At 44.3% G+C, this 17,310-nt stretch overlaps 1 protein-coding gene across 1 annotated transcript in view; it reads right to left on the bottom strand.

Moving 5' to 3' along the window:
- The window catches only part of lars2 (leucyl-tRNA synthetase 2, mitochondrial), a 75,885-nt gene that overhangs the window by 38,670 nt on the left and 19,905 nt on the right, over positions 1-17,310 (bottom strand). Inside the window, exons 3-9 of the mRNA XM_083662577.1 lie at positions 15,687-15,778; positions 14,775-14,835; positions 14,089-14,178; positions 12,380-12,523; positions 7,520-7,627; positions 3,437-3,596; positions 1,511-1,615 (exon numbers count right to left, since the gene is read on the bottom strand). Of these exons, the coding sequence (XP_083518703.1) occupies positions 1,511-1,615; positions 3,437-3,596; positions 7,520-7,627; positions 12,380-12,523; positions 14,089-14,178; positions 14,775-14,835; positions 15,687-15,778 (760 nt within the window). The remainder of the gene's footprint in view (positions 1-1,510; positions 1,616-3,436; positions 3,597-7,519; positions 7,628-12,379; positions 12,524-14,088; positions 14,179-14,774; positions 14,836-15,686; positions 15,779-17,310) is intronic.

Here is a 17,310-nt window from a genome sequence, read left to right on the forward strand (position 1 = left end):
AAGCATTTACAAAATTGGAACAGACAATCAAATAAACAAATTGCTGTTATATTGTAATTAGGGCTGTCAATCGATTAAAATATTTAATCGCGATTAATCGCATGATTTCCATAGTTAACTCACGATTAATCGCAAATTAATCGCATTTTTTTAATCTGTTCTAAATCTACCTTAAACCGAGGTAGGCTACTTTAAACCTGAGAGCTTTGTGCAAAGATCCACTGTTGTATTAATATGGGTAGCTATCATTAGTATGGGTAAGTCTCCGTCTGTCTCTCACTCTCTCTGCCACGGTGAGACGAGACAGACGGGGAGAGCTGACGCGCTCCCTCTCTCTCTCTCTCACCCAAAATGCAGGACATCTTTCTCAATTTGAAGCTGAACTTGCCAATATACCCATTTTATTCCTCCTTTTCTGCTTACGGAGCTTTGTTTCTGCTTGATATCAACGTTAATGCTTCCTGATTTCCAAAACTACGGCGCGGACCAAGGCTCAAACATCACAGAACGTGCATGCGTTAATCGTGCGTTAAAAAAATTAGTGGCGTTAATAGGAACGATAGTTAACGCGCGATTAACGCGTTAACGCTGACAGCCCTAATTGTAATGTATGTTATTGTTTCTAATAAACTGATGTGATGATACTTACATGCAGTCTCATTCTTAACAGTATAATAACGTGCATATTTCTGTCAGTGTTTTTATCATAGTTATTGACGTGTTCACGGCGTCATGGAGGTGGGCGTGGATTATACACGCAGCTCAGTCAGTGCGACTAACTCCAGTAGGTGGCGGTAATGCACAAAAAGTTGTTTGCCAACCGCCATAAAACATTAGAAGAAGAAGAAGACGTAACTTCCTCTGCGCAAAGGATTGTGGGGAAGTTTGGCTGGCGCAGCATGCATCGATGCATACTCCGAAATAGGAGCTGATGTAGTACAACATCCTGGTACTCTTGGCATACTGCATCTGACATACTATGTATTGGGACATACTATGTGTCTCCGTGGCGTCTTCCCCAATCCAACTCTTTCCTGAGCACACCTGCCTTCGTTAAGGGGGTTCACGATTTGTGGGTCAGGTGACGCTGTGCTCGTTACATGCAGCACCAAAATACTCCACCAGGTGTCGCCAAACGATTACCATTAAAACAAGAAATTATATGGAGGTCCTTAGAAATGGCTCTAACAAGTTGATACAACTTTTTCAAATATAAAAACTACATAATCTTACACACTTTATTCTGCTTTTATTCTGCTTTCACGCCATAAACTGCTACACCGCCTTTCTTAGCACACAGCAGACTGGAGTAGATCCTGAAATCCCCCTATGTACTGAATCGAGAACTGATTTTGAATCAGCAATATAGTCGTTTTGAATCGAGAATCAATTTTGAATCAAATCGTGACCCCAGGAATTCGAAATCGAATCGACTCTGAGATAACCAAAGACTCACACCCCCCTAGTCACTTACCCACTACAGTGAGACATACAGAGGCAAAAATCGTACCGATCACAGTGTCGAGATAGTCATCGAACGCCTCCTTATGCGAGATGACCAGGGGAACATGGCGGCCGGTGAACAGGTTGCGGGCGGTGACCTGGGTGAGGGAGTCTGTAGAGCAGAGGAGGGTGAGGGGCGTGAGAGAAGAGAGGGAGCGCTGCCTCCCCCGGCAGCTCATTACCAACAATCATTCACCACACAGAGAGAGAGAGAGAAACTCAAGGGAATCTCAATTAACATAGACACACACAGTACACACACAGTACACACACAGTACACACACAGGCAACTGGAGTTACCACAACCCTGCCTTGAGCAAATACAGGTGAATAAACAAATGTATGCACACGCACACGCACACGCACACACACACACAAATTATGTGTTGTTATCCTATCCCTCAAAAGTAGCCAAGTCTGCCCAGTTACCTCTGCCCTACCCCTTACCTCTGCCCAGTTACCTCTGCCCTACCCCTTACCTCTGCCCAGTTACATCTGACCAGTTACCTCTGCCCTAGCGCTTAGCTCTGCCCAGTTACCCTCTGCCCAGTTACATCTGACCAGTTACCTCTGCCCTAGCGCTTAGCTCTGCCCAGTTACCCTCTGCCCAGTTACCTCTGCCCAGTTACCTCTGCCCTAGTGCTTAGCTCTGCCCAGTTACCCTCTGCCCAGTTACCTCTGCCCAGTTACCTCTGCCCAGTTACCCTCTGACCAGTTACCTCTGCCCAGTTACCCTCTGACCAGTTACCTCTGCCCAGTTACCCTCTGACCAGTTACCCTCTGACCAGTTACCTCTGCCCAGTTACCCTCTGACCAGTTACCTCTGCCCAGTTACCTCTGCCCAGTTACCCTCTGACCAGTTACCTCTGCACAGTTACCTCTGCCCAGTTACCTCTGCCCAGTTACCTCTGCCCTAGCGCTTACCTCTGCAGTCACCTCTGCCCAGTTACCTCTGCACAGTTACCTCTGCACAGTTACCTCTGCCCAGTTACCTCTGCCCAGTTACCTCTGCCCTAGCGCTTACCTCTGCCCAGTTACCTCTGCCCAGTTACCTCTGCCCAGTTACCTCTGCCCAGTTACCTCTGCACAGTTACCTCTGCCCAGTTACCTCTGCCCAGTTACCTCTGCACAGTTACCTCTGCACAGTTACCTCTGCACAGTTACCTCTGCCCAGTTACCTCTGCCCAGTTACCTCTGCCCAGTTACCTCTGCACAGTTACCTCTGCCCAGTTACCCTCTGCCCAGTTACCCTCTGACCAGTTACCTCTGACCAGTTACCTCTGACCAGTTACCTCTGACCAGTTACCTCTGACCAGTTACCTCTGCCCAGTTACCTCTGACCAGTTACCTCTGACCAGTTACCTCTGACCAGTTACCTCTGCCCTAGCGCTTACCTCTGCACAGTTACCTCTGCCCAGTTACCTCTGCACAGTTACCTCTGCCCAGTTACCCTCTGACCAGTTACCCTCTGACCAGTTACCTCTGCCCAGTTACCTCTGACCAGTTACCTCTGACCAGTTACCTCTGCCCAGTTACCTCTGACCAGTTACCTCTGCCCAGTTACCTCTGACCAGTTACCTCTGCCCAGTTACCTCTGCCCAGTTACCTCTGCCCAGTTACCTCTGCCCAGCAGTTACCTCTGCCCAGTTACCTCTGCCCAGTTACCTCTGACCAGTTACCTCTGCCCAGTTACCCTCTGACCAGTTACCTCTGCTCTAGCGCTTACCTCTGCCCAGTTACCTCTGCCCAGTTACCCTCTGCCCAGTTACCTCTGACCAGTTACCTCTGCCCAGTTACCTCTGCCCAGTTACCCTCTGCCCAGTTACCTCTGACCAGTTACCTCTGCCCTACCACTTACCTCTGCCCAGTTACCCTCTGACCAGTTACCTCTGACCAGTTACCTCTGCCCAGTTACCTCTGCCCTAGCGCTTACCTCTGCCTGGCTGAAAGGCTTTCTCCAGGGCGGGGCGCACTGAGCTGCTCCCATGCAGCAGTCTGTGGGAGGGCAGGATGGCCAGGTACGCCGCTCCGAACACGGCTTCCGGAGAGGAGGTGTAGGCTGCCAGGGTCTCCCCCGTCTCCTCACCATTCACCTGCAGGGGGTTCAGGGGGAAACGCATGTTGGGACTCTTCTGCTGTGATGTGTCGACATGATCTGCACTGGATCAGGCCCGGCTGCAGACCCAAATTACAGAGGGGGCCGGCCCCTAGCTTGGGGGGGGGCAAGCTACCCAAGGGGGGTCCGGGGGGATTCTCCCCCGGAAGAAGTTTTTGTACATTTTAATGTAAAATTCGTCAACCTGGTGCATTTGAGAGCAAAATGAAGAGGCTAAATCTATGAAGAACTACACACATCTCTAATGTGTTGTGACTTTACAAATAATTAGGCCTAAACAATTAATATTAAATGTATTTACACATTGTGCACAAATTGCATTCATTGTGACAAATTTACAATAGTTAATATCCAGCCAGAATCATTGCAAATGGATGTTCAAAGTAACATGTAGCAATAGCATTCAGTTAATAGATGCCTAATGACAGCCAGATTCCGTTTTTAAACTTTAAAACAGAAAAACGGAAAAACGTTTTTAGCAAAAAAAAATTTTTTTTTTTTTTTTGAATGGTGTGGTCAGTTTGGGGAATGGGGGGGCCCGGCCCGGTCAGCCCCCCCCCCCCCCCCCCCCCCCCCCCCCGTCCCCAACGCCGGGTCTGCACTGGATCTTACTTCATGCTAATGCTAATGCTAAGAGGTTCAGTCCAAAATGAGCTCTCCACCATCTGCTATTACAAAATGATGGCTGGCAATGTAAATGAAGCATATTATAGGTTATAATTGAGGTGATCATTTATCTTGAGACCCTTTTTTTAATAAACAAAATTATGTTTTTAGGCATAGCAGCATCTGTGTTTCTGAAATAGTGAATGACGCATTTTGAGGCAGCATAATTGTTTACATGTAGCTACCTCTTGAAACATAAAGCCCAATTTATGCTTCATCTGCCAACACTCTTGAAACGGTTGCCGACAGAAATGAGGACTTGAGTCGACACTTTCAAGTGTTGGCGAGCAGCAGTGTCTGCTATCTAGTGAAATGTCTAGTGTCGCTGACTACGTCATAGTATCGCGCAAGTCTGATTGGCTATATAGACGGCACACGCGCTTGACTTCCTTGTTTTGGTTGGGGTCCACCAGCTAGTTTTCGCTCGATTGAAATGAATGAACATGTCCCTGCTATTTTTTATCAGCCTGTCCTTGATGTATGACTTCGTGAAAATCACAAAGAACGTCGTGACCCATTTCCCAGAGAGAGAGGAGGTGAGTTGTGTGGTTGTGTGTCGTTTATATGCGGCTGCAGCCAAGTACGTTACATCTTGCCTCCGAGGTGGTTTCACTGTGCATTTCATTCCCTCTGCAGCTGCTTATGGCGTTCGAGTGTCACGTGACCGTTGAACCGAGGCGAACGTCCTCTGAATTATAAATGCAACACCATGAGCGACACTTTATGTTTCGTCTGCGACCATGTGCTGAGCGACACTTTATAATAAGTATAAATTAAGCTTAACACACGACAGACACACCACCATAATGTATATAATCTCACAGTGATTTAAATGTGATATAGTTATTGTAAGGTGGACTAGGTTTGGTTTTGTAGTGTGACTCGATAAATGATAAAAGACATAACAATACAGCTGTTGAACCCTTCTGGGGATGATTCAGTGAAGAGACATCCTGAAGATGAAATACAACACGTGCCTCCTTCCATCCACTAAATGACCCGTGGACTTCCTTTTAATTACCCATTCTGCCAGACTTACATCTGATTTATGAGAAACCCTGCGTGCACGCGCGCGCGCGCGCACGCACGCACGCACGCACGCACGCACACACACACACCACTGACTTCCCGATACGATACCGATACAAAAGGTCCCAAGTCGATACGATTTCCGATACGATACGATTCGATATCGATATTTTAGTTACGATACCAGTTTTGCTTTGATAATGGAAGAGATTCTCAAAGAACTAATGCTGTAAATTGTACAAGGAACCCTCTAACCTGGTGCATTATTAAAAAATATTAATATTTACATTAAGAATTGAGCATAAAGCAAGCAGTTACATCATGTAATTCTTTTTTATTTAAACATGACCAACATAGTCTTTCTTTAGTCTTCTGTCTCTTTCTTTACAGTCTTCTGTGAGAAGCCAAACAAATTTAGATTTCCACTATACAACAGAATCATTGAACAGCAGTATGTTGTAAACAGTGTTTCATAAAGTATAAATGCTTTGTAAATGAAATAAAATTAAATTAAATACAGCTCATGAACATTTCCACTTCACAAACATTATAGTGCAAACAGATTTGAGGTCTGTACATCTGGCTCATGGTGCATGCACAATGCACATGTAGCCTACAGTATTTATGTTTTTGTTTCAACTACAAACATAAATAAACGCCAACTTGAAACTACGTTTTAACTACCACACACAGCCTATAATATTATAGCCTATGTTTATTATTATTATTTTTTAATGCATTTTAAAAGATCGATACTGGGATTTATGTATCGATACTTGTTCCTTCACATGAATATCGATTTTTTTAACCCAGCCCTAACACACACACACACACACACACACACACACACACACACACACACACACACACACAAATGTAAAAATTTTGTAAAATGTAAAAAAAAATTGGGGATTCAGGAAGTGCCTTGAGTAAAGAAAAAGACATCAACAGACTTCAGAGCATCATCCGCTGCGCTGAGAAGATAATCGGATGCAACCTGCCATCCCTGCAGGACCTGCATGCAGCCAGGACACTGAAGCGGTCTCGCAAGATCATGGCCGACCCCTCCCACCCTGGCCACAAACTCTTTAAGACACTCCCCCACGGCAAGAGACTGAGGTCTGCCAAAACCAGAACCACCCGCCACAAGACCAGCTTCTTCCCAACCGCCATCAGCCTCACCAACAAGGCCCGGAAACCCCTTCCACCAAGGACCTCACCAACAACACCCCCCCCCCTCCCACACACAAACTCACTACCTCCTCCTAAACTCAACTGAACCCCCCCCCCCCCCATAAAACTGGAACTCATACTGTATCTAATTTAATGCCTGTCTAACTGGGACTGGTAAATTGATGTAAATCCCCTGCACATTAATGCCTATTTAACTTAGCCTGTAAATTTCATGTGCATTCAATGTAAACTCTTATCTAACTGACTGTTAATTCATGTAAATCCACTGCCTATTTAACGTCTATTTAACTCAGTCTGTAAATCTCATGTAAATCCAACGTAAATTCATATTTATCATCCACAGAACACTTCACCACTCATGTACATATTGTATATATTTACTCGATTTGATTGCACTTGCAACTTTGTGATTGTCTTTAGTTATCTTCCTACTTCTTATCTCTGTATATTGATGTGACCGCTACGCTGCATACAGACACTAAGACAAATTCCTCGTATGTAACTTGCATATTGTGGCAATAAAAGTGATTCTGATTCTGATTCTAAAGAGTCCCTGATTCTCTCTGGAGGAGCGCTGCTGCATAATAAGAGTGATCAGTGATCAGCCTTTTTGCAAAGCAAAGCACTCAAGTTTGAAAAGGCAGAAATGTGAAGGACTGTAAATATCTCGGCACACTCGATAGAATAAAAACTAAACGTCTGACAATCAGCCGTTTTAGAAAATTGCTGCGTGCAGATGGATACGGCCAAGGAATCCGAATACGTAGTCGAGAGTTTTGTTTAGGTACCGGTACATGTTTTCACACACACACACACACACACACACACACACACACACACACACACACACACACACAAACACACACACACAAAGAATCCAAAAGAATACAAGCAATCAGTGCTTGGTGGGGGGAAATGCTGAAAAAAGGGGTGAGGGAAGGGGGAGTGTGGAGGGAGAAAGAGATGGAAGGAAACCAAGACACGGAGATGAAGGAGAAGGAGGAGGCTCACCTGGAGGCTGAAGTCGAAGTAGCAGCCGCTGCAGTCTCCGATCCAGTTGGCCTGCATGGCTTTGACCCCGTACCACTCTGGAAGGTCTGCCAGGGCGTCCAGGAGGGGCTGGAGGAGAAGACCACACCATGTGTTTCTCATTGACTTTGTACACGTTTTGGGGGAAAGCTCATTCTAAAAAAAAGCTCTCTCTCTAGCTCTAATGGCGCATTCCTTTATCACAAAATAACTGGGATGTGGAGGCTAAATGACGTCACATCCGTTTTGTTAGCGTTCCATTTGCAGAAAACTTGAGCTGGGAAGTTCACTGTTCATTGGTCAGATCCAGTTGCTAGCCAGGCTAGCCATTGTTAGCAATAACAGTTGATAACATGGCATTTCGCTGCATTTTTGCGCATACAAACACTGCAGCCTCGTGTCCACACAGATAGATGTTAGGCAGTGCTGTGTGTACAGCTGATTTAATGAGACACAAACAAAACAGAAGTGCTAATAAACAACATTTACTGCGATTATAACTACTGTTGCGGCGCGGCCATCTTGGATTTTTGAGGTCGGGGGGCTGCTGAGGCTCCTACGAGTTTGGAATGGGAAATAGCAGCTCTGGTGACGTCACCGTCCCAGCTCATGCATGACCTTTGAAGTCGTAAGATTACCAGTTCCCAGTTATAAAAGGAATGCACGATAAAAGCTCTCTATAAAGCTGTAAAAGCTCTCCGCTTCACTTTGGAAAGGAGATAATTTTGTTCCTCGTCTTTATTGTGGCCGTGGAGAATAAAGCCGACTGACTTCACCTCTGTCACCGCGCGGCCCTTTCAGAGCCCAGCCAATTTATTTGGTACAAAGCAGCGGAGCAGACCAGGTCACATTATGCAGACAAAGAGGGATTTACACAAATCCTGACCTCTCCACTCACCCTACTTTCCTGGATATTACAAAGCAATTGCCTACAAAGCGCTCTCTCTCTCTCTCTCTGTGTGTGTGTGTGTGTGTGTGTGACTCAGAGATGCTCACAAGTCATTTTTTACAAGTCCAAGTCAGGTCTCAAGTCTTTGAGGGGCAAGTCCAAGTCAAGTCTCAAGTCTTTGAGGGGCAAGTCCAAGTCAAGTCTCAAGTCTTTGAGCTCAAGTCCAAGTCAAGTCTCAAGTATTTGAGCTCAAGTCCAAGTCAAGTCTCAAGTCTCTGGTCACAAGTGCAAGTCAAGTCTCAAGTCTTTGAGCTCAAGTCCAAGTCAAGTCTCAAGTCTTTGAGGGGCAAGTCCAAGTCAAGTCTCAAGTCTTTGAGCTCAAGTCCAAGTCAAGTCTCAAGTCTTTGGTCACAAGTCCAAGTCAAGTCTCAAGTCTTTGAGCTCAAGACCAAGTCAAGTCGCAAGTCTTTGAGCTCAAGTCCAAGTCAAGTCTCAAGTCTTTGAGCTCAAGTCCAAGTCAAGTCTCAAGTCTTTGAGCTCAAGTCCAAGTCAAGTCGCAAGTCTTTGAGCTCAAGTCCAAGTCAAGTCTCAAGTCTTTGAGCTCAAGTCCAAGTCAAGTCGCAAGTCTTTGAGGGGCAAGTCCAAGTCAAGTCTCAAGTCTTTGAGGACGAGTCTCAAGTCTTGTCTCAAGTCACTGTGTGCGACTCAAGTCCCAAGTCCAAGTCCCCATCTCTGGTGTGTGTGTGTGTGTGTGTGTGTGTGTGTGTGTGTTAGCCTATTTGCCATATTTGCGATAGGGCAAGAAGAAGAGAGATGTCCTTCTCTTCTCTGTGCGATGACTAGCAGTCACTGTGCTAAGCTAACTAGCAGTCACTGTGCTAAGCTAACTAGCAGTCATTGTGCTAAGCTAACTAGCAGTCACTGTGCTAAGCTAACTAGCAGTCACTGTGCTAAGCTAACTAGCAGTCATTGTGCTAAGCTAACTAGCAGTCACTGTGCTAAGCTAACTAGCAGTCATTGTGCTAAGCTAACTAGCAGTCATTGTGCTAAGCTAACTAGCAGTCACTGTGCTAAGCTAACTAGCAGTCATTGTGCTAAGCTAACTAGCAGTCACTGTGCTAAGCTAACTAGCAGTCATTGTGCTAAGCTAACTAGCAGTCATTGAGCTAACTAGCAGTCATTGTGATCTTTTAACTTTTACTGAAAAGAAAAATATGGTGTGGCACAAAACCCAGTGTGACTCAAAGATGTAGACCAAGGACAGCTGTCTCCATGGCAACTAAGACAAGTTCTAAGAGAGAGAAGAGCGTGGTATGGTAGGAAGTACAGCCGTCCAAGGGTTGTGAGAGAGACGTCCATCCATTACAGCAGGGATACTCAACTTGCTTTGCCCGGGGGCCACTTTCGTGAAATGATAGAAGGCCAGGGGCCAGTTAATAAACAAACAATGTCAGACGGAGTTTAGTCTGAAAATGTTGTGCACACCGGATAGTTACTTAGGTTAAGTACATACATGAGTGCCTGGGTAGCGAGCAGACGGCGGTATTTGACAATTTAGCAGCTAAATCATAGATTATTGAAAGATATTCCATATTCCAGACTGACATGTTATAACAGAAGTGGAGTATTGGCCAGAATGACATGAACATTTGGACACTTATTCAGCGGGTATCTTGCATGTTGCATACAGGTGCTCTGTAAAAAAAGAAAAAAAAATGCAATTCCATCGCAGGCCACACAGGGGGCGCCCGCGGGCCACATGTGGCCCGTGGGCCGCAAGTTGAGTATCACTGCCCTAAGCGCACTCCCCAAGTAAGTCGCACACTGTGGGAGTAAAGGGCAGTTTAGAGTCCAGCGATTTATGGTCGTTGCGACCGACCATGATCACATTCCATCGTCAGTGATAACGACAAGTGTTTATACTTCCAGCGACGGGGCGATATCCCATCGTTGTGATGAACGTTGTGACCATCGTCAAGATTTCATCTGGATTCAACTTTGACCCCATCGTTAGCTTCGTTGTCATGACAACCATAATTTGTTTCTCTCCTACTGCAGATTATAAAGATGCTGTTAAAAAGGCAAATGCCTGGAAAGCGGACATTCTAAACACAGACGGTAAGTAACAGCTAAAACATCGTTAGCATGGATAATGATACAGCATGTTAGCAAGCAGATAGACAGTTTTGTAATGTTGCAATCAAAATGGTAACGTTATACCTTGACTGGCAGCTTCTCTGTCTGTCCGTCCGGCATTAATCCATGTGAAAATATCACAACACATCCTCTGCGATGCGTTCTCCTATCGCCTAGGACGGTGTTTCTACTTTTTACGAGCGATAGCGTCCAAAATCAGCGTCGAGTGATACTGGAAATATAAATAATAAATATTCTAAATCGCCGGACTCTAAACTGCCCTTTATGGCCATTTACAATGTAAAACATTGCCGTAGCGCCCCCTATGCAAAGAATTTTTCCCACGCCAGTTTCATGCCAGACCCCTAAAAAGTGTTTCAGCAAAGTTTGGAGGTGATCGGAGTAACGGTGTGCCTTGCAACCCCGGACATACAGACATACAGATGGACACACATACAGAAGATATGGCTCTCCAATTATAGTAGTAGGATAGGATCATAGCATATGTGTAAATGGAATCAAACCAGTTCAGAGCTTATCAGAAGGATTTCATCCCTGGTAAATCGCACCTGTCTTCTGACACTATATTATAGTTTAATATATCCTTATTTATCATATTGTAATATTGTTTGGGCCAGTACATATCCTTATTCTCTCCAGAAAATCCTGCTAATTTCAAAAGAGATTTTTAAGACTGGCTACATCATCAAATCGATTTGAGCCATCAGGAAACTAAACATACTGTCAATTTTCGATATAAACGTATATCAGACTTCTGTTTTCATGTATAAATGTATGCATCAAGAATCCTTTTTACCTACTGTCTTCCATAACTTCTTTGTATTGAACTCTAATGTCCACTCATATCCAACCAGACAATCACATAACATTCAGCTTCCATTTTCCCGCACAAATTTAGGTCAATTTAACATTAGGTATTAAAATAGAGGTCCATCCTTATGGAATTACAGCCCCCCTTCAATCAGAACCTGTCAATCATTGCCTATTTTTAAATCAAGAATGAAAAAAAACCTGTTAAATCAATAATATCTCTATCTGCATACATGTTTTAACTCTTCTTCTTTACTTTCTTTTCTTTCTTTTCCGTTAAATTTTAATTTTATTTCATACTTGCTGATTTTGTTTCTACTTATGATGTTATACAAGTAGAGGCCTCGTATAGGCCCTTGCGGGTCTCTTGCCTCTACTTTGCACATTTATTTTCTTGTTGATAACTATCAGTATTTTTGTATGTTTTAATATGTGCTAAAAAAAAAAAAAAAAAAAAAAGCTTTCCACACATCAGAATACAAACCTGCTCAGGCTGCAATAATCTAGCCATTCAGAAGGCTGTCTCACGGTCTGTCGTTTTCTTCGGCCACCAATCTGTAGTCTGCGTGTGTGCGCTTTGCTTGTACATCTAACAAATGCACATGTATGTATTACATGTATAATGCATGAATCAAATCAATCTCTCCACGTCCAGAGGGCATCATCTCACTGGCCTGTTCCCACCTCAGCGCTGTGGGACAGGGAAGAGGGAAGGCTCGTCATCAGCCAGCCAGCCAGGCGGGGGCGACCAGTCGTAATACCTGGACTCCAGCGCTCTCTCTCCTGACCCGGGGGGACGCCGCTCTGCAAATGACCGTCTCTGGGGGTCTGATTGCAGAACCGGAGCCAGAGAAGCTGCTGCTGAAGTGTCAGCCATGATTGACATGATTGATGGCCCTCGTCAGCCAATCAGACGCCGCTTGTTGCCACGTACACACACATTCACACGAATACACAGGACACACACACACACCAAAGAGGCCCACCTTGGCATAGTTGGTGGTCTTGATGAACCATTGTCTGAGCAGCTTCTGTTCAACCAGCGCACCGGACCTCCAGGAGCGACCGTTTTCGTCCACCTGCTCGTCAGCCAACACTGTCTGGTCCACAGGGTCCCAGTTCACCATGGCCTGGAGTGCACGCACACACACACACACACACACACACACACACAGTGAAGACTTTGAAGGAATTTAATAAGCAGTATTAAAGTCGAGCTGAACCCAAAAATAACTTTTTTCTTTTAGTTCAAATACCTGGGTATGCAGTGCACCTATTTAATAATGTATGCGAAACAAATCACAAAAATCTAATTTCTTTAGTTTTTCACACTTTTTCACATCAAAAGTTCATTTTTCAAGATTTCATTGATAACAGTAATCTAGTTTGCTGACGTCACCTAGTACTATCACATTTCTACGCCATTTCAACCAATCATATCACGACATGCAGCTGTCAATCAAATCTTCATTTCAGGATAATTTTCTCTTTCAAATGAAGGGGAAAATGACGCCTAGTGCCTGTCATCTGGCAGAGTTTCTAGCCCATAAACTAACTACTAACTTGAGCAATTATGCAAACTAAATCAAACGGTAATGTCTAAGAATGTAAAGAAATGTAACTGGCTCATTAAAACACGCATTCCAGGAATATTATTTACATTTATAACGATAATGGCGCGCGCCTCCGAGCCTGACAGCCTCCCTGGCTGTCAGGGGTCGTCTCTCGGAGATTCCAGGCGGGCGGGCAGCACCTATGCATCGGATTGTCCGCTCGCACAAGAAGCCGGTGGCTGCCTGGTACTCCGCGGATCCCACTGGCGTAGCACGACAACACGCTGAATCCCACCTGATTTGGGGGTGGAACACGCCAGGATTGGCCGATGCCAAAGCCAGTCGACAGAATTGTCAAATCAAATCATCGACACTGTATATGGTCATATGTATATGTTTGAAGAACATTTCTTCCAGAGAGAAGGCGTTCAAACGAGAATGGGACGGATACGGACGTATGGACAACCCGAAAACAAAGCTTCCCGGCCACGGCTGTTGCCAGCGGAGGAGGCATACAATTTAATGCCTATTTAACTTAGCCTGTAAATTTCATGTACATTTAACTCTTATTTAACTCCGACTGTAAATTAATGTAAATCCACTGCCTATTTAACGTCTATTTAACTCAGTCTGTAAATCTCATGTAAATCCAACGTAAATTCATATTTATCATCCACAGAACACTTCACCACTCATGTACATATTGTATATATTTACTCGATTTGATTGCACTTGCAACTTTGCGATTGTCTTTAGTTATCTTCCTACTTCTTATCTCTGTATATTGATGTGACCGCTACGCTGCATACAGACACTAAGACAAATTCCTCGTATGTAACTTGCATACTGTGGCAATAAAAGTGATTCTGGTTCTGATTCTGAAGAGCAGTCTCTCTCACTTAGGAAGTCACTTGAATTCAAAAGACAGTCCCACACATCTATTTCAAGGGCGTTCCGATTCAGTACCCATAATCCACTGGGTGTCTGTCAAAGGTCTCTACCTTTCATTTGACTCGCTTTCTGACAAGCTGCCTCTGGGGTTTCTGTGACTGCCAGTGGAGTGGGACCTCACACCGCTCGTACGCTTTCTTCCCAAAAATAATACCAGAATAGCAGGGATTTTAACTGGAAGGCCATCCTACCTCTTTCTGATATGCCAGTCCTGCGTGGAAGAGCTTGATAAAGAGGTACTGGGTCCACTTGTAGTAGTCTGGAAGACAGGTAGTCACCTCCTGTCAGGAAAAGCCGGGGGTCAGATCAGTGGCATGCGCCATGACATGACACACACGCACAAGTGAGCCGCCCAGTGGCGCTGGAAGTACTTTTAGGTAGGGGGTGCTGTAAGGAAGGGACTCTCGGTGCTGCCCGCAAGGGCAGTGCAGAAGAAAATTTGACATTTTTTGGACTTTCATCCATATTTAGAAGAATATTTAATTTTAAATTAACATTAGGATTATACTGTTATATGTCATTATTCAGTATCTTCTCCTTTTCTCACTCACTTTCATGTAACCACCTGCTCTCCCTTTAGTCGTTTTACACTACAACAGACAGAAACACAGGCATAAACACTGAACTTATTATTATTATTATGGAAAACCAGATTATGATGAAAATCAAACACTTTTGAAGAGAGAGCGTATGAAATGAGATTAGAGCTGGGAAGCACAAACTGTTTTTTAATGCATTTTGTTGGTGGTATAAACACAAGACAGCCAAATCCAACAATTTTGAAAATCCCATCTCTTGCCACCAGGGGGTGCTGCAGCACCCTCAGCACCCACCTTCCAGCTCCCTTGGGTGTCACCCAGTGCCTCTGCCTACTCACCCGGTCCCAGTTAAAGCAAAGCCCGAGGCTGTCCAGCTGCTCCCGCATGGACTGGATGTTGCTGAGGAGAGGAGAAGGGCATTAGGTTGAGCGGAGGGGAGAACTCCGAGGGAGCATGAATAGAGAAAAGCCTGCGTGCGAGAGAGCGAGAGGGGGAGTATAAATTATTAAAGTCCCTGGAAACCAAAATCCACAAAAACCTTCTAACTATTAAATTTAGGGTCTTATGTGAGTAATTGTGTGCCTCAGAAAGTAGGAGACATTAGTTTCAACCCAAACCCCCAAAATCGCCACTTTTCTACAAGGTCTGGATTTCCACTTCCTCATTGAAGAGAGCGGTGCGCGCGGTGCTAAAATGAATGATCTTATCACATCATGAGATTTAATCGAATCACACACGCACGCACACACACGTGCACACACACACACACACACAGTAGCGCTGTGCACTCGCAGCGGCAGAGTCTCTCTTCCTCTCTGTCAGTATGCGCCGAGCAACGAGCGAGCGAACACACACACACACACACACACGTCACACACACACACACACTCCATCTCTTTCCTTCTCTCTCTCTCTCCGTTTCCCTCCCTCTCTCTCTCTCTCTCTCTCTCCGTTTCCCTCCCTCCCTCTCTCTCTCTCTCTCTCTCTCTCTCGGAGGAGACCTGCAGTCCTGCACGCACACACACGGGACACGCCCACACAGTCAGCGGGAGAAAAGACAGTCTAAAATCTAATTGATTCTCATGACTTTTGCCATGACTGTCAAACCTAAATTCATATACTTTGCGACGTTCATCATCGTTCAAATTTGGCTGGTGGCTTATAGGTTCCTGTGATGAACTCAAAATGCTAAATAATAAAAAATTATTTCTGGTTTCCAGGTACTTTAAGGATTTAATATTGCATGTTACCTTTTAGTCCACTCCTCCGGGTCAAGGCCTCTCTCGATGGCAGCGTTCTCTGCTGGAAGTCCAAACGCATCCCACCCCATCGGGTTCAACACCTGTGGACGCAATGGAGATCTCTTGGATGAGAAGTCCTTACAGCACCAGTCTACAGCCAATCAAAATGAAAACACCGCTCCAACTTTTTGGGAGTTTGGTCCATTGGTCACCTTACAAGAGCATTAGCACCAATATCATCTCTGGGATACATGTGTCTGGTACACATGCTAACTGACCTGCCCGACCGATACTAGATTTTTGAGGCCGATACCGATACTGATACTGTATTAGGTAGTAAAAAATGTCCGATATCGATATATTGGCCGATATTCTTATATGAATTATACACATTATATTACACAATGTTTTTGCAATGATCCTTCAAATATCAAACACTTGACAAAGATAACTTGAAATGACTTGAGATATGTAATGTAGGCAGGATATTTTACAGCCAAAATGTCCAAAATGACATCAATGCAATGAAACAGTAAACTGAACTGGGAATTTAATCCATATAAATAACTAGAAATAAAAAAACACAAATAGAACAAATATAAAATATGAATTGAATTAAGAAAAAAGATCAAATATACACAACATGTTGTCTATGACTTAAAAAATACAAAATAAAAAAATATCGGCATATCGGCCGATATGCCGATATATCGGTCAGCGGCCGATAATATCGGTGGACCGATATATCGGTCGGGCTCTAGACAAGAGCATTAGCACCAATATCACCTCTGTGATACATGTGTCTGGTGCACATGCTAACACACTTTAGCATACAGCATGTCTAGTGATTCTAGGGAAAAAAGGAGGAGGAACAGGCCAGCACACTAAAATGTCCTTTTAAAAGTTTGAATGTGTTATCTGGGAAAGAAGGCAGCAACGGACGTTTCAGTCAAAAGTAGAGCCCCGACCGATACTGGATTTTTGAGGCCGATGCCGATACCGATATTGTGGAGTAAAAAAATTCCGATATCGATATATCGGCCGATATTCTTTTATTAAATATACACATTATATTACACAATGTTTTTGCAATGATCCCTCAAATATCAAACACTTGACAAAGATATGACTTGACATGACTTGAGATATGTAATGTAGGCAGGATATTTGACAGCTTATCAATAAACTTTATTGTCCAAAATGACATCAATGCAATGAAACGGTAAACTGAACTGGGAATTTAATAATTATAAATAACTAGAAATACAAAAACACAAATAAAACAAATATAAAATATAACTTGAGTTAAGAAAAAAGATCAAATATACACAACATGCTGTCTATAACTTAAAAAATACAAAATAAAAAAATATCGGCATATCGGCCAACATACAGTATATCGGCCGATACGGATATATCGGTTATCGGCCAATATCGGTGGACCGATATATCGGTCGGCCTTCTTCAGTGTCACGACGCTGAAGAAACTGTGGTGGCACAATGCTGAAGAAGGCCTTTTGGTCTTCTCCTCCACTGGCAGACTAATGATGAAGAGACAGCTTATCCTGAGATCTGCTGCTCACTGTGTCTCATCATCCCAAGCATTTATCCAGGCTTTCAACTAGTCTCCGGT

This window comes from Poromitra crassiceps, assembly GCF_964638095.1.
Source record: "Poromitra crassiceps genome assembly, chromosome: 29".
NCBI classification, from domain to species: Eukaryota; Metazoa; Chordata; class Actinopteri; order Beryciformes; family Melamphaidae; genus Poromitra; species Poromitra crassiceps.